At 45.1% G+C, this 27,264-nt stretch overlaps 1 protein-coding gene across 1 annotated transcript; it reads left to right on the top strand.

Moving 5' to 3' along the window:
- The first annotated feature begins 692 nt into the window (after positions 1-692).
- Positions 693-27,094, top strand: cspg4ba (chondroitin sulfate proteoglycan 4ba). The gene is made up of 10 exons (XM_060064235.1): positions 693-1,156; positions 6,045-6,208; positions 9,650-13,216; positions 13,495-13,968; positions 14,410-14,586; positions 18,134-18,332; positions 18,886-19,017; positions 22,133-22,305; positions 22,660-22,843; positions 22,946-27,094. The coding sequence occupies exons 1-10, from the start codon at positions 1,072-1,074 to the stop codon at positions 25,015-25,017; spliced, it is 7,227 nt and encodes a 2,408-aa protein (XP_059920218.1). The 5' UTR covers positions 693-1,071; the 3' UTR covers positions 25,018-27,094.
- Positions 27,095-27,264: the final 170 nt, after the last annotated feature.

The following is a 27,264-nucleotide window of genomic DNA, read 5'->3' as shown; positions in this document are numbered from 1 at the left end:
CGCAACATGGAGGAGAAAGGGATTGTCTCCCGCTCGGCAGCGGGCACACACACACACACACACACACACACACACACACACACACACACACACACACACACACACACACACACACACACACACACACACACACACACACACACACACACACACACACACACACACACACACACACACACACACACACACACACACACACGGCGCTCGCATGGTCGTAGCTCCTTGTCTCATTGGCGGGCCAAATTCTCTGGGCGGGCAAAGAATGGAGCTAGTAAGGAGCAAAGCAGAGAAAGGGGAGGTAGCATGTCCCGTATGAAGACATACTGGGAAAATTCCAAAACGGCGTGTCTGAGCTTTGTTTTTTTAAGGCAGAGACTATAAACGCCATTTCTAGCTACTTGGGGACCATAGGCAGGCTAGGGGAACTCATATTTATGTTAGAAAACCTCATAAAGTGAAATTATCATCTAATTTAACATAATATGAATATAAAAAGTTGCTTTCCTTTTGTCTGTAGACGATGCTTTTAAAGCAAATTAGTTTCAGTCTAAATAATTAAATGGATGCAGATCTGTATCTTAATTACAGAAAATGCCATATTCCACATTATCACTAGGCCTATATACTTTTGTAGCATAAAACAGATCACTACATGAGAAGGGTTGTGCTACACTATGACGCACGGCACACGCACACACACACACACACACACACACACACACACACACACACACGCACGCACGCACGCACGCACACACACACGCACACAAACACACACACACACACACACACACACACACACACACACACACACACACACACACACACACACACACACACACACACACACACACACACACACACACACACACACACAGCAGCGGGGCGGAGTTAAAGATTTCTGCAGTGGTGAAATGCAGGAGCTGCGTTGCTGAAATCTCATTGTTGGAGCTGGGGGGTCCAACTTTTACCTGAAGTGTGCAAATAGATTGCCGAAATTCCAAGGTTCCCCTAGCTGTAAATATGTAACTTATCAAGCATCGTCAAGCGGTATCCATACATCCGTACAACATGGAGTCTGTCGTGAGAAGCACCAAGAAGTTGTGTTTGTGGGGTCTGCTGTGGTGGTCGCTGATCTTGGAGCTGGCATTGGGGGGTAAGAGTGCAACTTTCTTAAACCGCTAAAAGCCGAATTAAAACTGAAACTCGATCGTCGGCTTTGCAATGCTTAATGTGTGATTTGTAATCTTTAGCGTTGTGAAGGGGGATTTTAAATTTCTGTTTCCAGCAAATATTCACTTTCACATACTTTCACTAGCCTCGTCTGCGTAATGTGCGTCCACTGCCACTATTTATATACCTTATTGCCTCGTTGTCCGTCAGTGAAACCGTCGTGTGGGACTTATTATTACGGTGTCGGTAGAGATGGGTAAGATGGAAGATCTGTTCTGTAAAGGTCAGATAAGATCGGTGTAGCGACATGTCATGTTCTGCTTATCCTCGTCTATCAGGGGACTTCATCATTCTGTGGCCAATATAGAAAAGGCAATAGGCGAGGTGTCGTTTTCTATAGGAATCGATCAAATCTACTTGCTAATATTTAGCCTGTAGGTTATCATAGTTTAATCAACTCCTGGCATCCTTGTCATGTTGTTTCATTAATCATTGTATACATGGAAATGTGCAATCAAGTTGATATTTTAGGCCAATATTACTGACCAATACTCACTCACTTTCTGCACCCAAGGCTGAAAATAGAGGCCAAACCTATGTTGGAAGAGCTGTTAAACAACAAACCAGAAAATAGAACCATTCCAAGGGAAAAATTCGAGAAACGAGAAATAATATGTTTTCACCAATGGCTTACAGCAGCACCATGTAGCTCCTCAAAAAGCACCAACCCATTCATTACAGTTTGTTGGGCTGAAATGTTTGATTGACATGCCTCCAAACGTGTTGGGGTTCATTTATCCCGCCTGCACTCTGAGGGGGAGGGAGGAATATATCCATAAGGCTAAGCATAGCATTATTATACTATGACTCATTCCGTCTTTATTATTCGTAGCCGTCAACAAGAATACAGAGTAGGGAGACATTTGTTTCCCTTGACTGCGTTCCTCAATTGTCTTTATTTCACTGTCTATGCATTAAATTATGAAAGAAGGGCTGGTTGGAACCGAGGTGCTGAGTCTTTACATTGGATGAAAGATAGAGTTGTAAGGCAGTCAACAGCAAAGAAAAAAAAACACAGGGAAGGCAGAGAAGGCGCATTAGTCTGGTTGCATTTGTTGTAAAAGTGAACCACACAAGAGGAGACAGCCACTAGTCCTGTCTGATGAAATTAAAATTGCCCGTTGTTTCTTTTCCCATGTGATGTCCGAACTGTTCTTAAGCCTTAGGATCCATGGCGCAACAGGTAGGCCCCGGTGCAATGTTTTGACGTTCTGGGGGGAATTGCACAGAGAACCAAAACATTGCGTTGCACAGGAACCCAACGTTTTTTTAGTGAGGGGAGTTTTTTTTCCCTCACTGGAATGTCTTTGATGAACCTCAAATAAATCATTGAACAACCTCTGATGCTTTATGTGGATTTAACATTATAAGTCAGTCCTAAGTTGGACACTGTTTTTAACTTAAGTCTAAAACAATCAGCGTCAGTTTTTTCTGCTAATAGCACATGCGTCTAAAACCTGTGTTTATTTTCCTTTTTTAGGTTTTACTGCTCCTTACCATTTACAAGTTATGTTGACACCCTGTCTTCAGATGGCTGGTGTGAGATTAGTGTGATAGTTTGTCTAGCAGAGGGAACACCATGTGTTCCATGCTCGACCCTTCCCTTTGAAAACTCTCTGGCCAGGGAAGCGCTTCAGAAGCCCAGGGAAATAACAGGGATTACCCCCTCTTTTAACACAACATGCAGGCATTTGCTCACAGGGGGGGGGGGGGGGGACACTGGTTTTGTTCTCTGGAAAGGAATCCTTGTGGATAACGATGTCCTTGTCACGGAGTCCCAGCCGACACAGAGGAGTTAATGAAAGACAGTGGGCACAACAACCTCTGTTTCTGCTAAGTGCACATGAGGACTTTGAGGAGAGGGGTTCATCACGACGCTCTCTCATTGACGTACTCAAAATGCAAGTCTCACATCTTTCTGCACTTAGGACGTGTCAGGATACAGATGTCTGCAGAGTTCTTTGGAGTCAAAATAATGCATGGCAGGTCTTGTGGATCCTAGTGATTGATTGGTCTTCTTGGGTCTTTTTATTTGAACATGTTAAAGTACAACTTTCCTGCCTATGCGATGATAAAGAATACACAGGAAACATTAAATACTGTGTGAAGGGTGGTCTGACATGTTATTCTGTCAATAATTACTTATTAAGCTTCTTCTACAAAGGCTTATAACAATTCCTGAGGTGATTTACGGGCAAAAGATCGTTTTTTCTCTCCATATAAAATCAGCCTTGGGGCAAATTACTCAACATATTTGTGATTGCTGTTTTAACTGCTCTTCAAAAAGTCTACCCACCTCGCTGGCTGTATCTCTTGAAAATACCCTCTCTGTTCATCTATCGATGAAAGAGAGATGCTTGTACAGCACAATCGCACACAGGGATCAAACAAAGATAATCATAAATATTACCTTAAAATGATAAATCACAATGTGATGACCCCAACCCAAGAAAATGTGTTGTTTGGTAGTTTCTCTTAGGAATATGTCTTATAATTCTGATGGGAGTGTACAACGAAAGGACAAACAGTGTGATAATGCATTCAGTCCCTCTGAGTCACCGCCCGTTCCCTGGAATAATGCACGAGGGTTCATACTGCCTGCAGCTATCCCGATGCGTTTGTTATCCACTCATTGCTCTCTGACGGCTTCCATCAGAATAACGTCTGCAGCTGTTGGAGGCTTACATAGGGCCAGATTAGGGTCATTCATGGCTGCAATCTTTTGTCCATTAAACACTTTATGCAAACGATGGCATATATGATGAGGAATAAATAACCAACAAGTTGCAAAAGCTCAATGGGATTTCTGCTCACTCTTATGTCTGGCGAAGAGCGGCCAAGACAAACTAAAGTATTGTCATATGATCCGAAACAGCAAGATAGCAAAGAAATGACTAAATACCAAATTCCAAAAAGCAGCTTTTTGGTATTTGTTTTTTTTACAGGATGAATGATGAATGACTAATTGATCAAAATGATAATTTAATTTTTCTGTCTATCTTATCGATTAATTGTATTAGCGTTAGTTTTCATCTATTGTTATAGCCTAGTGGTTATCCTAGTTAGTGCCAATGTGGTTGTATCCATCAGTTTAAATTCCCATAACCTGTTATAGTGTAGTATAGCGTCTGTAATCTGCTATTGATCATAGGACATTTAATTCCTAATTTGTTAAAGGCCAGAGTTTCACTGGTTGGTGGTTTAATTCTGGTGGTTGCGAGGACTCAGCACATCAATCGTGGGTCAAGTAAAGTAATGCCATGTCCCATTAGCGCATTAACCCCTGTTCGGTGGGCAAATGCATTAACCCACTTTATCGTGACCACACTTTCCATTTGTCCTGGTAGCAGTCAGGCATTGCTAATTCACTGTTGCTGTGGAAACTAATTGCCCTCTGCCTGCTACATACTGAAATTAACATATAAAATGTGATCATAATACCATTCCTACAGAATTTAAAATAGACCTTCCACAAGTTCCTTTTCACCAAGTTTCTCAATGAGGCTCAGTTATGACAGCTTTTTTTTTGCTAAATTGTTAACAAGAACTGTGCCATCTATGACTATTCTCTATTGATAACAGCATTGTCGCGTTTACCTTGTCCTTTTGTAAAGGAGACTAACAAAGATACATCCGGTGGATTCTACAGAAACAATGCAGAGAGAACCGAGCAAGAACGTCTTGGGATTTAAAGATATTGTATGAATTTGGTATACATCTTCCTTTTCCAGTACAGTGTGCTTGTACTGCAGTCCTCAGAAATAGGCCTCCATAAGAACTGGAATCAGTTGCCCAGCAATACATTCAAACTGGAGCGTGTGTACATAATATGCACATAGTTGTTCAGAGAGAGAGATTGAACCTGTTACAGAAACAATGGAGAACCTGGCCCATTAAACAAGCCGGCCTTTTGAACCCGTGGTGTGTGGGCGAAGGTGGCAGGCGATGAGAACGCTTTGGAGCGTATCCGTCCAGATTACAGGGCGATGCGCCCTGGCGGGGAGGTGGGCTAGCAGGAACAGCTGGGGCCGGTCGCCGTGCGCTATCTGGGTGCTATGTCTCTGAGACAATGTGGGGACGCCGGAGCCTTTCATGTGCAGGTTCAGGGCTCCTGTCCCGGGTAAGGGCAGGCCCAAACCTGTACCCTCTCCCTGTAAGCCACATCCTCAGCGTATGGAGTCAGATGGTTTACCATTAATGGGGGGAAAACAACACGCAGAACACTGGTTTCGTTCATGTTAACACGCTCAACTCTTTTCTCGGAAACCGGAGCAATTTGTAGTATTTCGCTCTCATCTACATGGGATGAATGTATGGATTTTGGTATTTTCTTTTTTTTAAGGCATCTGATGTTGAAGCCATCAAGCAACAGAACCATGTAGAATCCAAGAGACCCAAAATGATAAAAACACATAACTGGAGCACATTCTCAAACAACAATACATTAATATATTCATGAAGTCCCATATAAAGGTGTGTGTGTGTGTCTCTGTGTGTCTCTGTGTGTGTGTGCTTTTACATGAGCAACCAGCATGATAATTAACCCAGCTTTCCCCAGTCTAAATGTCATGTGTGCTATATTAAGACCACCATACATGAAGACGCGGGCACTTGGCTTTATCGTCCCCCCTGCTCATCCACCTATAGCTCCACACTCCACCGACTCCCGCCGGGCCCCACAGGGCACCCACCTCTGTCCAAGGCCAGGGGACGGAAGCCCTCTCCGTCCAGACACAAAGGCCAAACTCCTAAAACGTAGAAACAAACCAAATAGATCCTAACTTTCTCTCCTCCGCCCCTCCCTTCTCCAGCCTCCTTCTACGGGGATGGCTTCGTGCACCTCAAGGCGGCAGAGTCGTCCGAGCGGAACGTGCTGCGCCTTCGTTTCCGGACCTCCAGCGCCGCGGGCCTGCTGTTCCTCGCCGCCGGCCGCGCAGACCACTTCCTGCTGGAGCTCCACGCCGGGCGCCTGCAGGTCGGTACATCTGTAGCCCGGGCGCATCTGCAGAGTCTCGCCAAACGCACGCACACGTGCGCGCACGCACGCACACGCGCGGACACACACACACACGCACGCTCGCGCGCAGACATGCACACACACATACCGCTATGTATGAACGCAAACACATTGACATAGATGCTAAGCCGCACACACGCATGCATGCACAAGTGGGCGCATATGCACACGCACACACACACACACACACACACACACACACACACACACACACACACACACACACACACACACACACACACACACACACACACACACACACACACACACACACACAGATGTGCATATATAAAGTTTACATATATATAGTTTTTTCTGAAACGGCACTAGCCATTGTAAGTCATTTTGGATAAAAGCTTTGGCTAAATGCCCAAAATGTAGCCATTCAATTCCTATCAGCTGAAGTGCATGTATCAAAATTCCTGGAAGGGGAGACCGGTACCAAATGCATCAATGTAATCAGCCCATTCAAGTGCAAGTTGCCTTTTCTGATTATGAGCTGATGTCCCGGCTGTGACAAGGAACAGACGGTAAGGTGTGCACTAAGATTGAGCCGGATCATCTCTCATCTTGTGTCATCGTGATTAATGAAATCTGCTGTCAGATGGCACCTGGAGGTGCTGCGTCTTGTTTAGTGTCCTGCCTGTGTGTGCAGTACGCATCTTGGAGCACAACAACACAATAGTGTGTGTTGAGGCTGGAGTATAGATGGGGAGATGTGTGGTGTCAGTGTGAGAGAGATTGAGAGTGAGAGACACATGCATGCATACATATGACGGGCCGCCTGGGAAAGAATTCATACTTGGTCTTACACACACTATTATAATCTCGCATAAACACCACTATACTCATACACACGCACTATTATACTACTTTTACATGTATGTATGAGTGTGTATAGTCGTGTTTGTGAGAGAGTATAGTAGTGTATGTGAGAGAGTATAGTAGTGTGTGTGAGCGAGTGTAGTAGTGTGTGTGAGAGTTTGGCTGAAATATCTTTATAATATAATATTGTAGCGTCACGGGGGTTTGGGAGATGGGGGGGCTTCGCAGGATTTGTTGAGGTTACCGGCGTTGTCGTGGTTACCGGTCTTGTGTCTGTGTTCCAACGGTTTATTAGCGGTGGTCTCAAATAAATCGCTGTCTAAACAACACTTCATTCACTGCCTCTTCCGTGGTCATTACAATTGAACCACGACATGTGTTGCATAAATTCACAAATTCATACCAACCGGCCACATATGTCCTTGGCGACTAGAGTGGCTTTTTTCCCATCTATCAATTCTAGAGATAAAAGCGGTACAGGGACAGGGCCCAGGGACGCTCAAGGCCACAAAAACAAGTGTAATTCCCGCACATAGCCACAAGGGATCAGCACGGAGTATACATACGGGTATCCAGGAGGCGGGAGTTCAGCACCAATGCTTAGCCAATCAGAGCACATAACTGAGACCACGCCTGCCCATTATTAAAGTCACAACACACAGCCCAGGGGGCCAGAACGCTCCAGGAAACGCATCCATCAGATGTCCTACTAAGCGTATCTCCACGTTTGCATATACAATTCGCAACAATCCCTTTCTCCTCCATGTCGTGGTTCAATCTGGACTTCAGATTGATGTGGAAGGACCAGAGACGTCCGAGAACCCGACGCAGTCGTTAAGATTCATGATTTCATCCGGAGGCGCACACAGCTTTTGGCCGTTATATTATATTATACTGATAGATATAGAGCTCAAGGACCCCCCGTCTGAGCTCCCGGAGTGTTCTAGATTAGAATATTTTATAGAACGGATGATATTACGAATCCTAAACGACTTCATTCAAACTATCTCACATACACTACTACACTCTCTCACACACACTACTATACTCTCTGATACATACATGTAAAAGGAGTATAATAGTGTGTGTGTATGCCTATAGTGGTGTATATGCGAGATTATAATAGTGTGTGTAAGACCAAGTAAGAATTCTGTCCCAGGCGGCCCCTCATACACACAAACATGCATCCATACATAAATGCATACATACACATACTCTCCATTCTATACACGTAGTTACACACACGTCTCTCCGTCTGTATTCCAGCATCGTCACACACCATGAGTTGCTGTGCTCCAACATGTTACACTGTGCTGTACTCACGGGCATAGACACTAAATCTGAAAGCAGATTTCAGCAATCACGGTGATACGAGTTGACAGATAACCCTGCTCAATCATCGCGCTCACCTCTCACCGCCTGTTCCTCGTCACAGCCGGGACATCAGCTCATAATTAGATGAGGCAACTTGCGCATGAATGAGATGATCACAGTGATGCATTTGGTCCAGGACTCCCCTTCCAGGAATTGTAGTAGATGGTTGTCAGCTCTTATGAATTGAATGGCGACTGCTTTTTCTGAATCTTTCATCTTCCATATCGTTCAAAATTCTTCCCAGGTTTTTTAGTAAGTCAGTGTTCCTGGAGAAAATTGCAAACATTACAGATTTGGTAGCTATTAGACAAGTGATTTAGCCCTACAGATCCAGCATGCGCAATAGAAAGATAGATTTTCCATTTGCATGAATACATGATAGTTATTTATTTGTTATTCTATTTACTGCCCGGTGCATCACATAGATGCCTTCCTTTTGACCCCACTTCAGCTCCATTTAGACCGGGTGGGAGTGAATCGCACTGGCTGTATCAATGCACTTGGGTGCACACGAGGGGAGAACCACTCATCATTGTGACTGAAACTGACACAGATCAGAGTTTCAAGTTGTATTTTTGGAGTACCGCGAGTTATCCCTGGGCTTGTGGTCCAAATCCCAGTGAGTCAGAGATAATCATGGCTGCCCCCAAAGCTGTGCATGAATAGCTGGGCCTCGGCGTGTACAAGCCCTGACAAGTGTGTTACCTAAATGAAGCAGTAGCCTGAGATGGTGACATGATGCTCAAAGGGCAGAGCCAAAGGCTAAGTGATTATAGTAATACAAGTGTTCTTCCGGCTTTGGAGATACAGCGTTCGCTGTTGCAACAACTGGTGACGGCATAGGTTATAATGGGTCTACGATGAAAGTACTTCCTCTTCTCGCTTGGGATTCACAAGATGAATGCTGACATAATCACTGTTTTGCTAGACGGCTGGTGGATTGTGCAAACTACATATTTGAAGTTCTCAAATTCAATTTCTGTTTTCCATTTGGACCTACTTATTGTTTGTTATTGTTATTTTTCAATAACAAAATATCTCATTTTTTATAATAAAAAAAAAACAAAGAAAACAAAAATCAATCATTTTTGTTGAAAATCTTTTCAACAAAAATGTAATGCTATTACAACAAATAGTTTTTATTGTTTTAGAATTGTTGCATCCCTGCCTTGAACTTTGGTTTAATATATTTCTCCTCAGGTCAAACTGGACCTGGGGTCCGGGGAGGGACTGCTGAACTCCGAGAGAGGCACTCAGCTCAACGACCTGGCCTGGCACTCGGTAGAGGTCCACCAGGAGCAGAGCAACGTCACTCTGACCGTGGACAGGAACTCCCACACCTTCCTCACCATGCCGGGGCCGCGACACGACCTCGACGCGGACGACGGCCTCTTCGCCGGCGGCTCGGGGGGTCTCGACAAACCCTACCTTCCTGCCGATCTGCCGGGCTTCCGTGGCTGCGTGGAAGAGGTGGTCTTCAACGACCACGACCTGCTGTCGTCGCTGAGGCCTCTCACCGGGATCAAGAGCGTCCATGAGGTGTCCCTTGGGTGCAGCCCCCAGTTCTTTGCCGCGGAAGAGGACCCGGTCAGCCTCTTCAGCTCCAAGGCCTACGTCTCTCTGCCCCTTTGGAGTGCCCGGCAGGAAGGGCAGTTTGAGTGTGTCGTGCACACGGCCGCCGCGGAGGGCATCGTGCTGTACAGCGCGGCCCGAGGCGGAGATTTTGTCGCCGTGGAGATTCAGGAAGGCCTGCCGGTGGCCATGGTTGGTAAAGGTGGAACCAAGACCGAAGTTCGCTCGCTGACTTTGGTTAACGATAGAAAGTGGCATTCCGTTAAATTGTACTTCAACGCTAAAAGCCTCCAGCTTACTGTGGATGAAGAGGTCGTGAAAACCAATATTGGATCTCGCTTAAAGGTGCTTCAGCTGAAGGGGTCGCTGTTTGTCGGGGGCATTGATGACAGCACCAGGGCAGAGGTCAGGAAGGTAGGCCTGCTCTCTGTGTCGGGGAAACGTGTGCGAGGAGGATCCTTCAAGGGATGTTTAAAGGACATCAAAGTCAATGGCGTCAAGACTGGTTTGTCCATGGCTATCGTTACCAAAGATATATCAGTTGGCTGTGAGCCAGAGAAAGAACCGGAACAATCGACCACAGTGAGACCAACCACCGTCAGAGTTCCTTCAGTTACGCCAAGGCCAGCGCTTCCCATGTCTACACTTGCAAGAGGGTTGGACAAACGCTACGGGTCCAACTTTGTGCTCCTGAAAAACCTTGTGGTTCCAGAAGGAGGCAGGGCCTCTCTTGAGTCGAAACACATCAAAATTAACCTGGACTTCAAAAGCCTTGGGATTCGTCAGTCTCAAATTATGTTCAAAATACAAGAACAGCCAACCCATGGTCAGATAAGGCTGGATGTTGACCAAGAAGACCAGGGGGAGAACTCCTTTAGCATGCTGGACCTTTGGCACGAACGGGTCATGTATATCCATGGAGGATCAGAAGACCAAGAGGACTTCTTCATGTTTTCCATTTTTTCAAGCAGTAGGAAGCCAGTTCCCAATTACCTGAAGGGAATTAAATTGTATCGGTACAACGTAACCGTAACCCCAACCAATGACGCTCCTGAACTGAGTCTGCCTGAAGGAAATCTCTTTGTTCTCTTGGAAAACTCAAGGAAACACTTGACCACAGACGTTTTGAAAGCTTCCGATGTGGACAGCAACTCCACTGATCTCGTCTTCTCCGTGCTGGGAAACCTGAACGCAGACGCTGGCTATTTGGAAATCGAGACCAACCCGGGCTCGGCGGTGACGTCGTTCTCTCACACAGACCTGGCGGAACTGAAGCTGTACCTCGTCCACCGAGGGGCGAGGAACTCGAGGATAGTGTTTAGAGTCAGCGACGGAGAGAGAGTCAGCAACACGGTGGTCCTGAGAGTCATGGCCATCGCCTTGGAGTACAAGATCGCCAACAACACGGGCCTGGAAATCACCCAGGGAGAACACGCCTCGATTGGATCGAAGCAGTTGGCCGTGCAGACGAACGCCGTGAGGCAGGCTGTGGACATCCGATACGACGCCGTGGAACCCCCCCAGTACGGGGAGCTGCAGAGGCTGCACTCCAGCGGGGAGTGGCGGCCCACCGACTCGTTCACCCAGAGGCTCCTGGAGAAAGAGCGCCTCCGGTATCTCGGCACCTTCAGGGAGATCCAGACGTCGGCCGCAACGGACTACTTCAAGTGCAGGGTCACCATCGCCGGCAGGGCCACCACAGAGCTGCTGTTCCCCATCACGGTGAAGTGGGTTCGGTTCAACCTGACGAGGAACGTGATGGCGGCCATCGATAAAGTGCGAAAGGTCACCTTGGATTCGGAGCGTCTGTATGCCACGGCTGAAGGTGTGGTCCTGGCAGAGGGAGAGCTGTACTATAGGGTCCTCAGCACGCCCAAGAAAGGGAAGCTGTTGTTTCACGACACGGTCTTGAGGAAGAACGCCACGTTCAGCCAGAGGAATGTGACGGACCTGCAGGTACGTTACGAGCTGGTGGACAGGCCATATGAAGATACCAATGACAGCTTTAAGTTTCTCCTCTTTTCAAAACACGCCCAGTCCAAGAGCTTTGATTATAACATATCTATTAAAGCAGACATTAATAATGTTTTCATGAAGAACAATGGACTGTCCCTTTTGGAAGGAGAAAGTAAATTGATCACAAAGGATGAGTTGTTTGCGGAGACCTTGAGTACAAAGGATATTTACTACACCGTCACCGATAGTCCGAAACACGGAAAACTAGCCCGTATAAGTCAGTCGAACTCCAACTCTAGCTACAACAAGATCATCACATTCAGTAACCAGGACATTTTAGAGGAGCGTATAATGTACATCCAAGACGACAGTGAGGCGACACAGGACGGCTTCACCTTCATAGCTTCCACCAGTTCAGAGTTCAAATCTTCCGTCGCAGAGGATGAGATCGGTTCAAAAGAGGGCACGTTCAACATATCCATCCAGCTGGTCAACGACCAGAAGCCCGTACGGGTTATCGATAACGTTTTCAACGTGGTGAGAGAGGGCCAGAGGCTGCTCACCGCCGAGGACCTCCGTTATCACGACGCCGACTCAGACTTTGACGACGGCCAGTTGCTCTACACCCGCCGTGGGATCCCAATGGGAGACCTGGTCCTGGCCAACGACACCTCCCATCGGCTCTTCCAGTTCCACCAGCGGGATCTGGTGGAGAAGCGAGTGTTGTTCGTCCACAGGGGCGTGAGCACCGGGCGCTTTGTGCTCTTTGTGTCGGACGGGAAACACTTTGTCTCCAGCCTGTTGGACATCAACGCCCACGACCCTTTCCTGAGAGTGGCCAACAACACCGGCCTCTTGGTTCAAAAGGGCCACTCAGTGACGTTTTCAACCGCTAACTTTAGCGTAGTTTCAAACCTGGACATCAGGGATGATTCTGAGGTGCTCTTCGGTCTCAAGCAGGCCCCGAAATACGGAAGTCTCTATCAGAAAGAGACGAAGGCGGTGTCGTTCACACTGCACAATCTCAAGAACGGCTTCATCACCTATCGTCACAATGACAGCGGTCACGTGGCAGACTCTTTCAACTTGACGGTGCAATCTAAAGGTCTGACCGTAACGGCAAGGGTCCATGTCAAGGTTTACCTGGAGAGCCACCAGAGGCCCCCAATCGTGCAGAACAACAACATGCTGCTGGTGGAAGAGGGCAAGCCGGTTAAAATTGACGAGACTAAACTTGAGGTGAGTAGTGTCAACGGAACGTCGTTCTAGATCCATTAGCTATATTTATTTACTGGATATTCCCCAAAATATGAATTTAGAACCTGTAATTATCGCATACATTTTAGCTTACTGCAAAACCATAAATACAATGCACTTTCATTTTTCAACTTTATTTTCTCTTGCGTATCTATTTTATTTTAATATTTTCTTTTCTTTTATGATGATGTTTGTATGTGTAGCACTTTGAGTCTGACTCATGTATGAAAGAGTTGCCTTGCCTTGCCTAAACACTGCAGGTCACTCACGAGGACAACCTCCCAGCGGAGATCGTGTTCACAGTGAGGGAGACGCCCGCGCACGGCTTCCTGCGGCGCTTTGAGGAATCCAGAGAGCGCTACGTGGGAACCAGGCAGTCCCCGGCGGTGACGTTCTCCCAGGAGGACGTCAACGCGGGGAACGTTCAGTACGTGCAGGCGGAACCCGACCAGGTCAACGACATGTTCGTCCTCGACGCCACCAACGGGGTCACGGAGGTCACGGGCATCAGGGTGTCCTTGGACATCGTCCCTCGCCTCATCCCTCTGAAGGTGTCCAACTTCACTCTGAACGAGGGCGGCTCCAAGGCCCTGACTCAGGAGGTGCTCAGGGTCACCAACAGGCACTTCTCGGGAATCAACTTCCTGTTCAGTGTGACGGAGCCGCCGCTCCACGGTCGCATCGAGCACTCTCGCTCCCCAGGGGTGGACATCAGCTCCTTCACCCGGCGGCAGGTAGGACCTCGCTCTGCCCTCCAAGGGTGTCAACATGACATGGAAAATAAATATATATTTTTTTTATATTTTCACATGTTGTATATGAATGCAAAAGGTTGCGATTAGATTAAATTAATCAGAACTGAACTTTGGTATTATTTAAAAGCTATCAAAAGAACAAAAAAAATGGAAAAGATATGATTGCAAAAAATTAATTTGTGTTGACATTTTATCATTCCATATTTTTTACATGAATGCAAAAGTATGAGATCAAATTGGGTCAATCAGAACTCTAATTTAGTTATTATTAAAGGTGACATATCATACCACCAGGTCTGAGTGCGTTTAGCCGTTACAAGCCGTTTGGAAAATCTGCCACCTCTGACATCACTGGGGGTATAATATGTCACCTTTTAAGGTAATCATTACTCGATGCCCTTTCGTATTTCCTATCCATAGGTTGAGCACGAGTTCATCTACTATGTCCACGACGGCGGCGAGTCCTTGGACGACAGCTTCACGGTCACGGCCAACGACACTGTCCTGAGGAAGCAGAGCCTGCCGGGCACAGCGCACATCCAGGTTGCAGCTGTCAATGATGAGGCGCCCGTCATCACAGCTAACAGGGTCCTGAGGGTGAGTGGGCGAGGCCGCGTCTCTATTTAAACCATTTCTTTCACTGCTCACTTCCTTTCTCTCATGCCCAATCTCGAACCCACCAGATCCTAACAACGCACAAGTTAAATTAAGGAAACTTTGTGAGGCTTGCTCGTTGGTTGGTTGGCTGGCTGACTGTCTGGTTTTCTGGTGGCCTGCGGACTGACGAACTAGCTTGATGGTTGACTGAATGAAATGACTTTCTGGCCAGCTGAGAGGCAAGCACGTTTACTGACAAGCTGATTGGCTGGCTGAGAGGCAGCCCAGTTGACTGACTGACCGACTGGCTGATTGACTGGCTGGCTGGTGGAAAGAATGTCAGCTATGCAGACGCAAGGGGCTCGGATGGGGCTTCGCAGTGCAGCAAGCAGATTGACGACTACATTTTGCCCTGGCATTTACATGTGCTTATGTAACCAAAAATACCATTGTAAGGCAAGGATGGCCTACATTAAAGTTTGTATTTATTATTTTATCTCATCTTTGGCATTCATTCAGCCAACGGCTGTATTCTGATATGAACATAAATAGGCACATTACGACATTGAGGAGGTCATGCCATACTAGCTTTGGATTCTGAGCGCCTTTCTCTGAATGTTATATGATAATATTAGGATATAGTAACTTTATTCTAATATTAACAGACAACATTCACTTGAAAATTGGACTATGTTGACCGTCTGTCCGTCTCTCCGTCTCTCCGTCTGTCCGTCTGTCCGTCTGTCCGTCCGTCTGTCCGTCTGTCCGTCTGTCTGTCTGTCTGTCTTGATGGATAAGAGTCGGCGTGTATGCATTGATTGACAGAATGTGACATAAGCAGTTGTTCTGTGAATATTTTTACATGACCTAAGGGCTGTGTTCTTGTTCCAAAAACATCCTTAAATAAAGAAAAGGAGCAGATTAAAATCTCCAATTTACCAGCACAAATCGTCAGAGTGATTTCTATTTTTTGTGACAATCACGTAAAATGAACAAATTATTTTAAAGGAGACATATTATGGCTTTTTCAGAACAAGTAAACATGGTATTTGAGTTCCAGAAAACATGTTTTTGAAGCTTTAATGCAAATGAGCTGCTGCCCATTGACCAATGAGCTGTCAGACTGCACCACAGCATTGCGGACTCCTGGAGCTCTATATCTATATAATATAATAATAATATTATGTATGGGTATTTATATGATATTATATCTAATATCACGGCCGAAAGCTATGTGCGCCTCGGATGATATTATGAATCATAAAGACAGTGTCTGACGTCTCTGGCACTTCCACAACAAGTAAAGAGTCGTAGTGGCGTAGTCCGGCAGTACCGGCGGTGTCGTCCGGGAGCTGAAAAGTTTGGCGGGGGTAGCTCGGCGGCAGTCCGGCAGCTCACCTCCGAGAGTACAATCCCTTTCTCCTCCATGTCTTCTCCTCCGGACTGCCGCCGAAGCTTCGACGGAAGTCCGGCAGAGAAAGGCATTGTTCTCCCGGAGCTGAGCTGCCGCCGAGTTCCCCCCGTCGGAGCTGCTCGTCCGCTGGTCCACCAAACGGAACAGCGGACAGCGGATGGGGATTGGGGAAGTGGGAGGTAATATTCAACTGTGCCTCCTTCCTACATAGGAGGGGGCGCTAAAACGGACTCCCTTGTTTGGTAACTGTAGGCTGGATACTTTCAGAAATGCATATCTCACTCCAAAAATCATGTACAGACTTTTTTCAAAGTTTGTATGCGTGTTGGAGCACCAGAGTCGCAAAACAACACCCCAAATCCCAGGAAAAGTGTTGTTTTCATAATATGTCCCCTTTAACCCATCAGCAAGTTTACATACCTCTTCTGTCCACAGGGTGGCGGTCTTGCTCTGCGATATAAACTTGACACCGTTCTACACTACAGTATCTGTATGTGGTTTGTTTTTAAAAACCACATAACTAACTCGCACATTATTTTTTTTCATCGTCTTTAACACCTATAAGCCAAAGCCAGGGGCGTTATATCACTAGCATCACTAAGCATTCGGCAGGGCCTGTTGGAAGCAGCATTGGTCGAAATGTGTGTCATGTCATGTGGTCTCGCTTTGAAAAAAGTGGTGACTCAGTGTTAACATCCCACGGCGACATCCTGTGAAGTGGCTCATTACGGAACGTGTGGGGCAGTTCCCGCTAGACCGATAAAGATACGCATGCACATGTGTACACCCTTGCACACACACACACACACACACACACACACACACACACACACACACACACACACACACACACACACACACACACACACACACACACACACACACACACACACACACACACACACACACACACACAAATAAGCACACACACACACACACAAATAAGCACACACACACACACACACACACAAATAAGCACACACACACACAAATAAGCACACCACACATAAACAAACACACACACATAGACACAAATCTTTGAGGCATACTGTTTTATGCAATTGCATGATGCTTACACACGCACACACATATGGACACAAATACCAAGTGTCTGGTTTCCCATATGGTTATTGAGGAAAGTAGGGGCTAATAGAAAATAGAAAGCTCCAATCGACGTCTATTCAAGGGCAACAGAGCCGAGTCCAACCTGAAGAAATTGATGACCAGATACCTTTTGTTACTATACTGCTAGAAGAGGGATTATGTGCATATCATGTGTAACGTAATCAAAATCCTTCTTGGATGATTATTGCCTTGCCGTTTGAAAGTAGCAGAAAAAATAAACAAGAAATATTCTCCACAAACAGTGCACAGTTTTTGATTAGTACTATGGTCTTGTATTTTGAATAGGAAATGTTACAAAAGACAAGGCGGTTTCACAACGTGGTGAAAAAGAAACGTTTTGCTAGGTTGGTTTCGTATTTCTCGTCTGGATGACTCCTGTGAATCACGCTTGTGAACACAGCAACACCAGCTTGAAGTTGTGAAGCAAGCTGAAGAGTGTCTTATCTGCCCTTGACCTCTGTTAACTCCCAAACCACTGTGTTTTGAGCCTTGATACACAGCAAGGTATTTAGCTGGGGTCAACATTTCTTTAGTGGTATGGAGGAGTGATTTGTAAAACAAAATGATTACTGTGGTCTACAACATGACGTATAACTTATGACAATTGCAGCTATATGGCTGTGTTTTGAATCAGTTAGAAATGCATTTTATGACTTTTGTCTTTATTGACTATTTGAATAGCGCTTGGAACATGTGATCTACCCATGGGTGAGAGGAAAATACATTTGCTTATCCAAAACATCAATGAGGAAGTCTTTCCTACACCCTTGACTGATGGTGTCTTCAAACCTAGTATCACCATACAAACCTTTTTCACTTTAATAACAAAACATGGTACAGCGGTTGTTATTCCCACTCTCTCAGCAGGGGGGTTCCAACCAAGTAAGGGGGGGGGGGGCTGCCCAACCTTCCTTGAAGGTGGGCCAGCGATCGCACACTGCGATAATCGCACGTAAACACATACAGAAAATGAGGTGCGATGACCCATGCTGTTTTCCGCGTGTGCAGGTGTGGGTGGCCTCTGTGACGGAGATCAGACCGGGAGATATGCGGGCGGAGGACGAGGACACGCCCCCAGAGGAGCTGGCGTTCATGGTGACTCCGCCCAGCAACGGTCACCTGGCGCTGAAGAGCGCCCCCATGAGGCCAGTGCTGAACTTCACCCAGGCCACGATAGAGCAGGGTCAGCTGCTGTTCGTTCACAAAGGTACACACCGCTGGGCAGAGAGTCCTTCATTAGAGGACACCCACAAGACCTGACTACACAAACAGAGAGATAATGAATTATAATGAACTATTAAAATCCCAATTCGAACACATATTTTTTTTTTATTATAGCCGAATAGTTAGTTGTTTGAATGTGGCCTACATTTGTATGAGGGCAATTGCTCTGAGGAAATATTAAGAACGTTTTTTTGTATTATTCTTCCATCAAAATTGGTTTGTCATTCCACTTATGTCCACTAGAAGACGCTGTTTAGATGTAAAAGGGCCACCAAAAAGCGACTGCTAGTGAACAGCGTTTTATTTGGTTTGGAAAGACATGACTTGCAGGAACATTTACGCCATGCACCGGTTATGAAATTAGACACAGGATTGAAGTAAAGCCTTGTGCTATGGTTTAGTTGAACACGCCCACACACACACACACACACACACACACACACACACACACACACACACACACACACACCAGAGGAGGTATGTGGATGAAGATATGATAACTAATCTTTTGTGACATATTTTTGTGGTCCAACCAGGCGCCATGTCTGGCGGCTTCAACTTTCAAGTCAACGACGGCGTGAACTTCAGCCCGCGGCAGATCTTCAGCATCACAGCCAGCGCTCTGCTGCTCAGCCTGGAGACCAACCAGGCCCTCAAGGTGTTTCCAGGTGAGCCCCAGGCCCCCGGCCTTCACAGGACACTTTAGACACCAAGGGGAAATGATGCAGGGGAAAAAGATTCAAACATGTGAATCTAATCAAAGAATCAAATACAATGATTTGGGGTATATGTTGTGAGCCCATGAGTATCTAGGACCCCTTTAAAACAAGATGATTCATCTCATCTTCCAGAAAATGTAACTTTATGTAATATGTATGTATATATATATTGTAGCGGGCCAGTGGGTGTGTGGTTTCCACGCTACCAAGTCGAATAGACAAAATGACACAACACAGAGAGCAGTTCCAGTGCAGAATGGTTTATTCACCTAGTAAACCAAAACCCGGGTGGGAAAAGGGTCGTCCACCTCCTCTATGATACAGTCCAACACTTTCCACCTATCTCTTTGCCTTAGGCCGTTCCGTGCTTCCAGGCGATCACACAGATCCTGTCCTGTCCTGTCCTGTCCTGTCCTGTCCTGTCCTGTCCTGTCCTGTCCTGTCCTGTCCTGTCCTGTCCTGTCCTGTCCTGTCCTGTCCTGTCCTGTCCTGTCCTGTGCTAGCCCTAGCTCCAGCCCTAGCTCCAGTTCCCCCTGTCTGTCTGTTGCTAGCTCTTTTAAGCCCAAGCACCCCTGCTTAATCATCCCCAGGCTCGCCTCGTTAAAGGGAGGAAGTCCATGTAAGGCTTGGGGGTGGAGCCAGCAGGTTGCCAGACCTCCTCCCCTCACTCCTCCCTGGCGTCCGCCACAACATCTTATACTTTTATACAAATCCAAAATAGGACACGTTGCGATGATTGAACTGAATGTTCTGAACATACAGAAGGACATTTTTCTTCCTCTTTCCCACGCCTGGTCTTGCCAGGCGTGGTGTTGCCTCTGCACATAGCTTAGAAATACATTCACACTTCCTGAAGGTTGAACATCCTTTCAGATGAAATCCAACGGCCACTGTCGGCTTGAAGATTACAAATCTGCCATGTCAGTTGACCATGAGTATTTGTATAGGACCCAGTCCTGTATGTGTTAACTATGTTCTGTCAAAACACACTGATAGCATCAGTAACACATTGCCCTGTCATTCGCGGTATTTTGTGTGTGTGTGTGTGTGTGTGTGTGTGTGTGTGTGTGTGTGTGTGTGTGTGTGTGTGTGTGTGTGTGTGTGTGTGTGTGTGTGTGTGTGTGTGTGTGTGTGTGTGTGTGTGTGTGTGTGTGTGTGTGTGTGTGTGTGTGTGTGTGTCACTCTGCTGTCCCTTGCCACTCATGTCAATTGGTTAAATAATGAATTCCCTCTCATTTAAATATTCATTCAACAGACTAATGCATTGGTTACCACTTAATCATTTAACAAAATGTTAAAAATAGGTCGATGGTACGCGGTTTTGCGATTGATTAGATACAGTGAAGTGGTATTATGGGCTGGCGGGGTCGGCAGGAGAGTTATAAGTAGAGTTAACCTTGATGGGGGTCAGGCTGGTGGTGTGGCCTGAGTGCCAACAGACACACTGCTGAGTTCCGAGCGGACTCTGGATGGAAGCTCCTCCAACGCCGTCTGTAGAGGCTTCATGAGCGCTCCGTGCCACTCTGCCAGGCAGGGCTGTCTGTCTGTCTGTGTTTGTGTGCGATGGTGGGAAGGGTTATCCGAAAATGAAGGGTTTTTATGTTGGGCGTGAGGTGACTGACTGACTCGGGGGTAAATGTCTGTGATCTTTGTCGCGGAGAACGTCGGGATATCTGGTTAGTCTCTCACAAATGGCTAGCGCTTAATAGCTTGACGTGCACAACGACCGTACTTACAGATACGTAATTCATGAAATGGCCCTTTCCTCTTAGACATGTATAGTTTGAGGGAGAAGTTAAATTACAGTATAAAATTCAATGCTTGATAACAACGTGTTGAATGAAGTTAAAATAATGTTATATTGGAGAATGAATGTGAATACAAGGAAATTGACAATAATCCTATTTTACATTTATTTTCACTCATTCAACCAGTTGGTTGCCATCATGTTCAGTGGAACATGTCTTTCTTACTTGATCTTTTGTTCGCTGAAGCATTAAGCCTGCCAACATTTATTCATATACAAATATATATTTTACAATAAAACAGGCTGCAGAGCTGTGAGTCCAGGAACTACAGATTTTGACTGTAAACATGTGTGCCACAGGCTGATGTATATGGCTCTATAAAATCCCTCTGAAAGCTGTATAAGCACCATGTAGTCCAGTGGCCTCCATGAAAGATTGAACATTAATACTCTCTGTCTCTCTATCAGTCTGAGTCACTGTCTAATGGAGTTTCTGTACTTCATTTCTTTTTTTTCATGTCCTTTTGTGTCCATCCGTCTGTCTGCTTGTCTAACGGGAACATTGCCTCTTCTATTAAAAGAGAGAGAGAAAATAAATCGTGGAAGAGGGCAAAAAAAAAAGGAGTAAGGAAACAAATGTGGTTCTCAATCTTCCCCTTGATCTGTTCATCAGCATCTTCATTATCCTGATCTTGTCTACACAGTTTTCCCACACAACACAAAGTAGCTCATTGCGTGGGGTTTCCCTCCATCCTAACGAGGAGATATTCTGACTCACTTCTCTACTGAAGCATAAGGGAGCTTCTGCACTGAAACTCCCTTTTTTGGTTTTATAGTCATTGTGATTTCTATTTAACATTGCTTGATTATTTTTTTCTATGTGTGGGGATGATTTAATTATATATATAATTTATATAATGTCTTTGATGTCTTTCTTTTTAAAACAAAATTTTGTTGAACACTTCAAAGGGCTCTCCTCTGTCTATACAGTACTGATTGGTCCTTTGACTAAGAACCATTTATGCATTTCAACAGGGAAAAGTTGGTTTATGTTTTCCTCAAAGCATCGACAATACTTGGCAGTGTTCAGGGAAGCCATTTGACATTAAAACAAAAGGAAAAAGTGGATTGGCCTTAACTAAACTACAAAATACATTTGATGGTTTATAGTTGTCTTTATCATAAAAGTAGGTCAGAGAAAGTTTTAAATTAGTTTGATGTTACATTTGTTGGTGGTTTTCCAAAATAAATGTCAAGGAGCAGCAAATTCCATTTCATTGATTGGTTTAACCGACCCTTTGTCTTCTTCACATTCAGGCTCTTCAACACCAATCACAACGGAGAATTTGCAAGCAGTGACCAATGACAACAGCAAACACTCAAACCGCAGTATTACTTTCAATGTGATTCGTCGTCCTAAACTCGGGAGGCTGGTGACCGTGCAGCCTGATAATTCTACATTAGATCTCTCCACATTCACACAGGACATGGTAAAGGAATAACCAAATTATAAACCATAATCTTATTTTTTACTAACTAATGGAAAATGTGATAATATTTGACAAATTAAAAAAAAAAAACATTTCCTATGTTATACTATAACCTTTTGTTGAAGTCTTGTTGACAGTTACATAAGAAGTATGACTTTTTGGCATTGCCAGACCGTATTTGATTGGGTTTTTGAAAGTGTAAAAGCCTGCCCATCAACCCTAAACTTCCATCTTGTAAATAATAAATAAGTCTACCCAGATGCCTGTATTGCTGCATTGACTAATGGGAATCTATTATAAGACTTGTATATCTTTCAGTATATCTCTTGAAATCATCCTGTTTTTGTACCTCAGGTGGACAGGAAGGAGGTTGTCTTCATCCAAACGCCAGGGGAGTCAGTAGGCTGGGCAGCCATGGACTCAATGACCTTCTCAGTGGCATCGCAGCCCGCTATTCTAGACACCCAGACCTTCAAAATAGACATTTCCTATGAAAACCGCGGGCCTCAGCAAAAGACAGTCCTCATTGCCAACACAGGTATTCATGAATTCTTGTTAATGTATTGATTGTTTTAATATTGATTCATGAGTCAAGATTTTCTTTATGTAAAACATGTGTTGTGTTTTTTTATTACCCAAGGTGCTGTCGTAACAGAGGGGGAAAGCGTTGCCATTGACAAGTCCAACCTGGACGCCTCTAACCTCATGACGAAGCTGCCGATCCCAGAGCGAAGCTCCAACGAGGTCTGGTTCCAGGTCAAAGCTCTACCCCAACACGGTGTCATTTTGGTAGGCGAGAGAAACCTAACCAAGGAGAAACCCAATTTCTCCCAGTTCATCGTCAACAAATACGGTATCACCTACAAGCACGACAACTCTGAGAGCACGCAGGACCTCTTCGTCTTTGACATATGGGTAAATCCCAAGGGCAAGACTGCACAGCGCCCTATAGAGGACAAGGATGTGGTTGAGGAGCAGTTCAACATAACGATAATACCTGTGAATGACCAATCACCAGTTCTGAAGACCAAGGCCCCTAGCTTGACGGTGATACAAGGTGATAAAGTGGCACTTGGGCCCAAGAACCTTCGAGTGGAAGACTTGGACAATCCTGCTGCTGAGGTCCAATTCTCTGTTGTAAGTCAACCTAACAATGGCTACCTTGCTCTTGAAGGAAGTCTAAATGATACGATCATGGCCTTCACTCAAGCCCAAATCGACAATGGAAGCATTTACTTCATCCATGATGGAAGTTCTGCTTCAGGGGTGTTCTATTTCAGCGTGACCGATGGCCACCACAAGCCAGTCTACAAACTCTTCAACATTGACGTAAGAGCCATCACAATTACTTTGGTCAACAACACTGGTTTGAAACTGGAGCAAAGTAAGACTACAGTTTCACTGAGCCAAGACAATCTGGCCGCTGCGACCAACGGTAAAAACACCACCGTTCACTACAGAATTACCAGACCTCCGGATTTTGGGAAACTTCTAAAGGACGGTCAAGAAGTTACTCAGTTTGACCAGGAGGATTTACGGGCCGGAACGCTGCTCTACCAATCAACATCTCTATTATCTGGAGAAGACAGCTTTGATTTCTTAGCCTTCACCTCTGAAGCCAATCTCACCGATCAAGTGCTCAACATCACTGTCAAACCTTTAATCCAATTTGGCAGTGGGGTAAGGATTCCTAACGGCATCCCTGTCACCATGACAACTAGCTTTCTGGATGCCTCTGAGCTTGCTAATATAAGTGACAGTGAACCACTCTTTCAGGTGGTCTCCCAGCCAAAATACGGTAAGGTTGTTCGAACAAGACTGAAAAACTCTGGGAGAGGTTTACTAGCGGAAACATTTACATTTGAGGATGTGAGGAAGGGACTGGTGTCTTTAGAGCTCAGTGCAAACATGACTGGCATTCAAGAACTTAATGACTCCCTCGTGTTTGTCTTAAAAGCTGCGAGTATCCAACCCGCAAAAGGAGAGTTCTACTTCACTGTGGTGCCATATGATCCGACAAATTTCTCCACCACAAAAACACCAATCCTAGCCACGACCACATTTGTCCATCGCACCTTAAACCAGACCTCTCAAAATGGAACAGCTGTGCCAGCCTCTGCGAACACCCTCTTTTCCACCATGCTACCGAGCAGCAAGAACCAGCAGAAGTTCAAAGGACGCAATCGCTGGGGGATTGCGTCCAACCGGACTACCCTTGTGGGTACGACTCTAGGGAAGCCTGCCCAGGGAACAGTCGAGATTCCCTACAGGAACACACCGGTCCGCGTAGAGTCCTATCCACAGAAAACGTCCAACCCACTGTTGGTTATCCTACCTCTGCTGGCCCTGCTGCTACTGGTCATCCTTTTTGTGGTGATGGTCTTGTTGCTTCGACGTCACCGGCGGAGGAAGCAGACGCCTGTGACCTCAAAGCCCCCTCCCTCGTCCATCCCTCTAGGCTCCAGGCCGACCTATCAGGGACAGCCTCAGAAAAGCTTGACAATTCCCACAGTGACGGTCACTCCGCTGAGCCCGAGTTGCCCCAGTAGTCCTGTTATTGATAGGTTGCTGGCACTCAACCAAGGGTCCATCTACGGCACTCTTGATTCATCTGCGCCTTCACATGCTTGGACTAATGTCGTGCCAGTAGCAACTGCCCACATCATTAGAACCACAACACCAAGTCTTCAGAGGAATCAGTATTGGGTATGATCTGCCACCAACCACCACAATGTTAAAGGATAACAGGCCAGAGACTTATTGATGTAAATGATTGTTTGAGGATGACTTAAGACAGAATAGCCAGCTTAAGGCTTAGTTATGGTTCCACGTTTACGCAACGCAATGACCACACAGTCGCTTCGACGGAGTCGTGAACCTGTTTTGGTTCTGCGTCGGGTTTACATCGGGTTTTCATTGGCGGGCCAATCACAGCCCTTCCTGCTGTGTCGCCTAGACGCAAGGTTAGGCAGCTCAGGCCCTTTGCTACGGACTTAAGGAGGGTCCGCAAAGACGTATTGGGTCCTTAAACCCCCTTGTGTTGCGTCGATGTACAACCATAACTAAGCCTTTATCCTTATATGCTGAGTTTGTCCTCAGTGTCACAGAATTTGACCACTATTACAGAACCTTCATGCCATTTGATGTGAGGTTATTTGTTAAACATAACAAGTATTGTAAATAGCACAGGTTTTATTTAATTTTTGAGAATTAGCATCAACTACAATTTTTTTGGTGGTTGGCAGACCACAAAACTCGACATTTTACTAAACGTATCTGAAATATTGAAGAGCATGTCTGCTAAGGTTTTTGACTGACATTACAGGTGTACAAACAGCTTGAAACTGTGAATACCTAGACTGACACTGGTGAAAATAATTATTTTCTAAACATATTTTTGATTGTGCACATTTTTTTATATGTATACTTTTGTTACCATTAGCAGCATTGTGAAAACTCAGGTATTTTGTTAATCATGTTTTTGTTTGTGCATGTATCATTGCAAATGATGATGGCAATTGACTTGTTCAAAGCAGCATTTATGTAGATGATAAAATGCTCATTGTATTTTATTTAAACTGCATTAGGCTACACAAACACAAAGGAACGGGTCCTTAACCGTTGGCTATGTTTGATCGATGCTCACTTTTAACTGATACGCCATTTTATGTTGGTGCATAATGGCGATACGGCTACATTTTTTATTAGCGTTTCCAACTGATTTAGAGATCACTTCACATTGTACCGGTATATCTCTTCTTTCATTGTGTTCAGTAAACAGGATAAGCTTTGGTATGAGCCACACAAAATGTTACCAATATTGCAACTGTATATCCTTGTGTAGCATATACAGAATTTTTGAAATGATGTAAAAGCTTGTCCAAGCATTGTGGACTACAATGAATGAATGAATTTCATTATTGTGTCATGCATTATCATGCCCAGCCCACAAGGGCTTACGAAGACACCATTATAAAACATAGACAGACCAAAAAAACAAAAGTAGATGCTAAACAATACTAACATTAAGGATATAAACCATGTATGGTGTTTATTCTTTGAGACACAGCCACAGTCTCTTCCTCAATCATGGATGGTTATTGAGGTGCATGTAAACACATCCTTGGAGAATTAGGTTTAAAAGTCTAGTTTATGCTTTTTGTTTTGCACTGTGATTGGTGCTTATTTAGATCATGAGCATAGATTTGGGCCGGGTTACCAATATTATTGGATGACAGAATTGAATGCAATCCCTAGACATAGTTGACACAATCAAAGATACAGCCTCACATTTAATTGACAGAAATTAGGACAAGTTTTTATGCAATATTATATTGCATTCCAGTTTGAGGTATATAACTACTGATACATTAAGTCAAATGTCCCGTTGTATTACTTAAAGTCATATATTGCCATATATTACCTGTCTTGAGACTTCCCCATTGCACAGGATACTGTTTTGCCCGCAACCGTAAGACCAATGCTTCTGTTAACCTCTTGTGAATGAGTCTGTGCTGTTGTAATTACTTAGCCTGCACTAGATGTTCCTACACTGTAATAATGGTTGCTACACTGTAAAAATGAATCTACTTCAAATATTTAGATCTTTAAACATGGAGGACACTGTGTGCTTACGATGTCGGTCAAAGAGTTTCAAACCATTCTTTATAATGAGAGAAGGTCCAACAAGTGTTTCACTATCTTGTTTTTGTGATGCCTTGTGTTATATCAGCCATATTTATTTAAATCATTTATTTTTAATAAACCACTCAGTGTGACATATTTTAAATCTTTGTTCCACTTTGTTACTCTCCTTTCATTTAATGTTTTGTATGTACCCCTAATTCCCCCATAGAGATATGTGTTTACATCCTGCTAGGTCACTTTTTTAAAAGTAAGCACAGGGAGTCTTTAGAGCAATACCTTTCTCAAATCTCGATGGAGATCACGAATGCTTCT

This window comes from Gadus macrocephalus, chromosome 11, assembly GCF_031168955.1.
Source record: "Gadus macrocephalus chromosome 11, ASM3116895v1".
Classification (NCBI taxonomy): Eukaryota; Metazoa; Chordata; class Actinopteri; order Gadiformes; family Gadidae; genus Gadus; species Gadus macrocephalus.
This window is presented reverse-complemented; position numbering and strand designations above follow the sequence as displayed.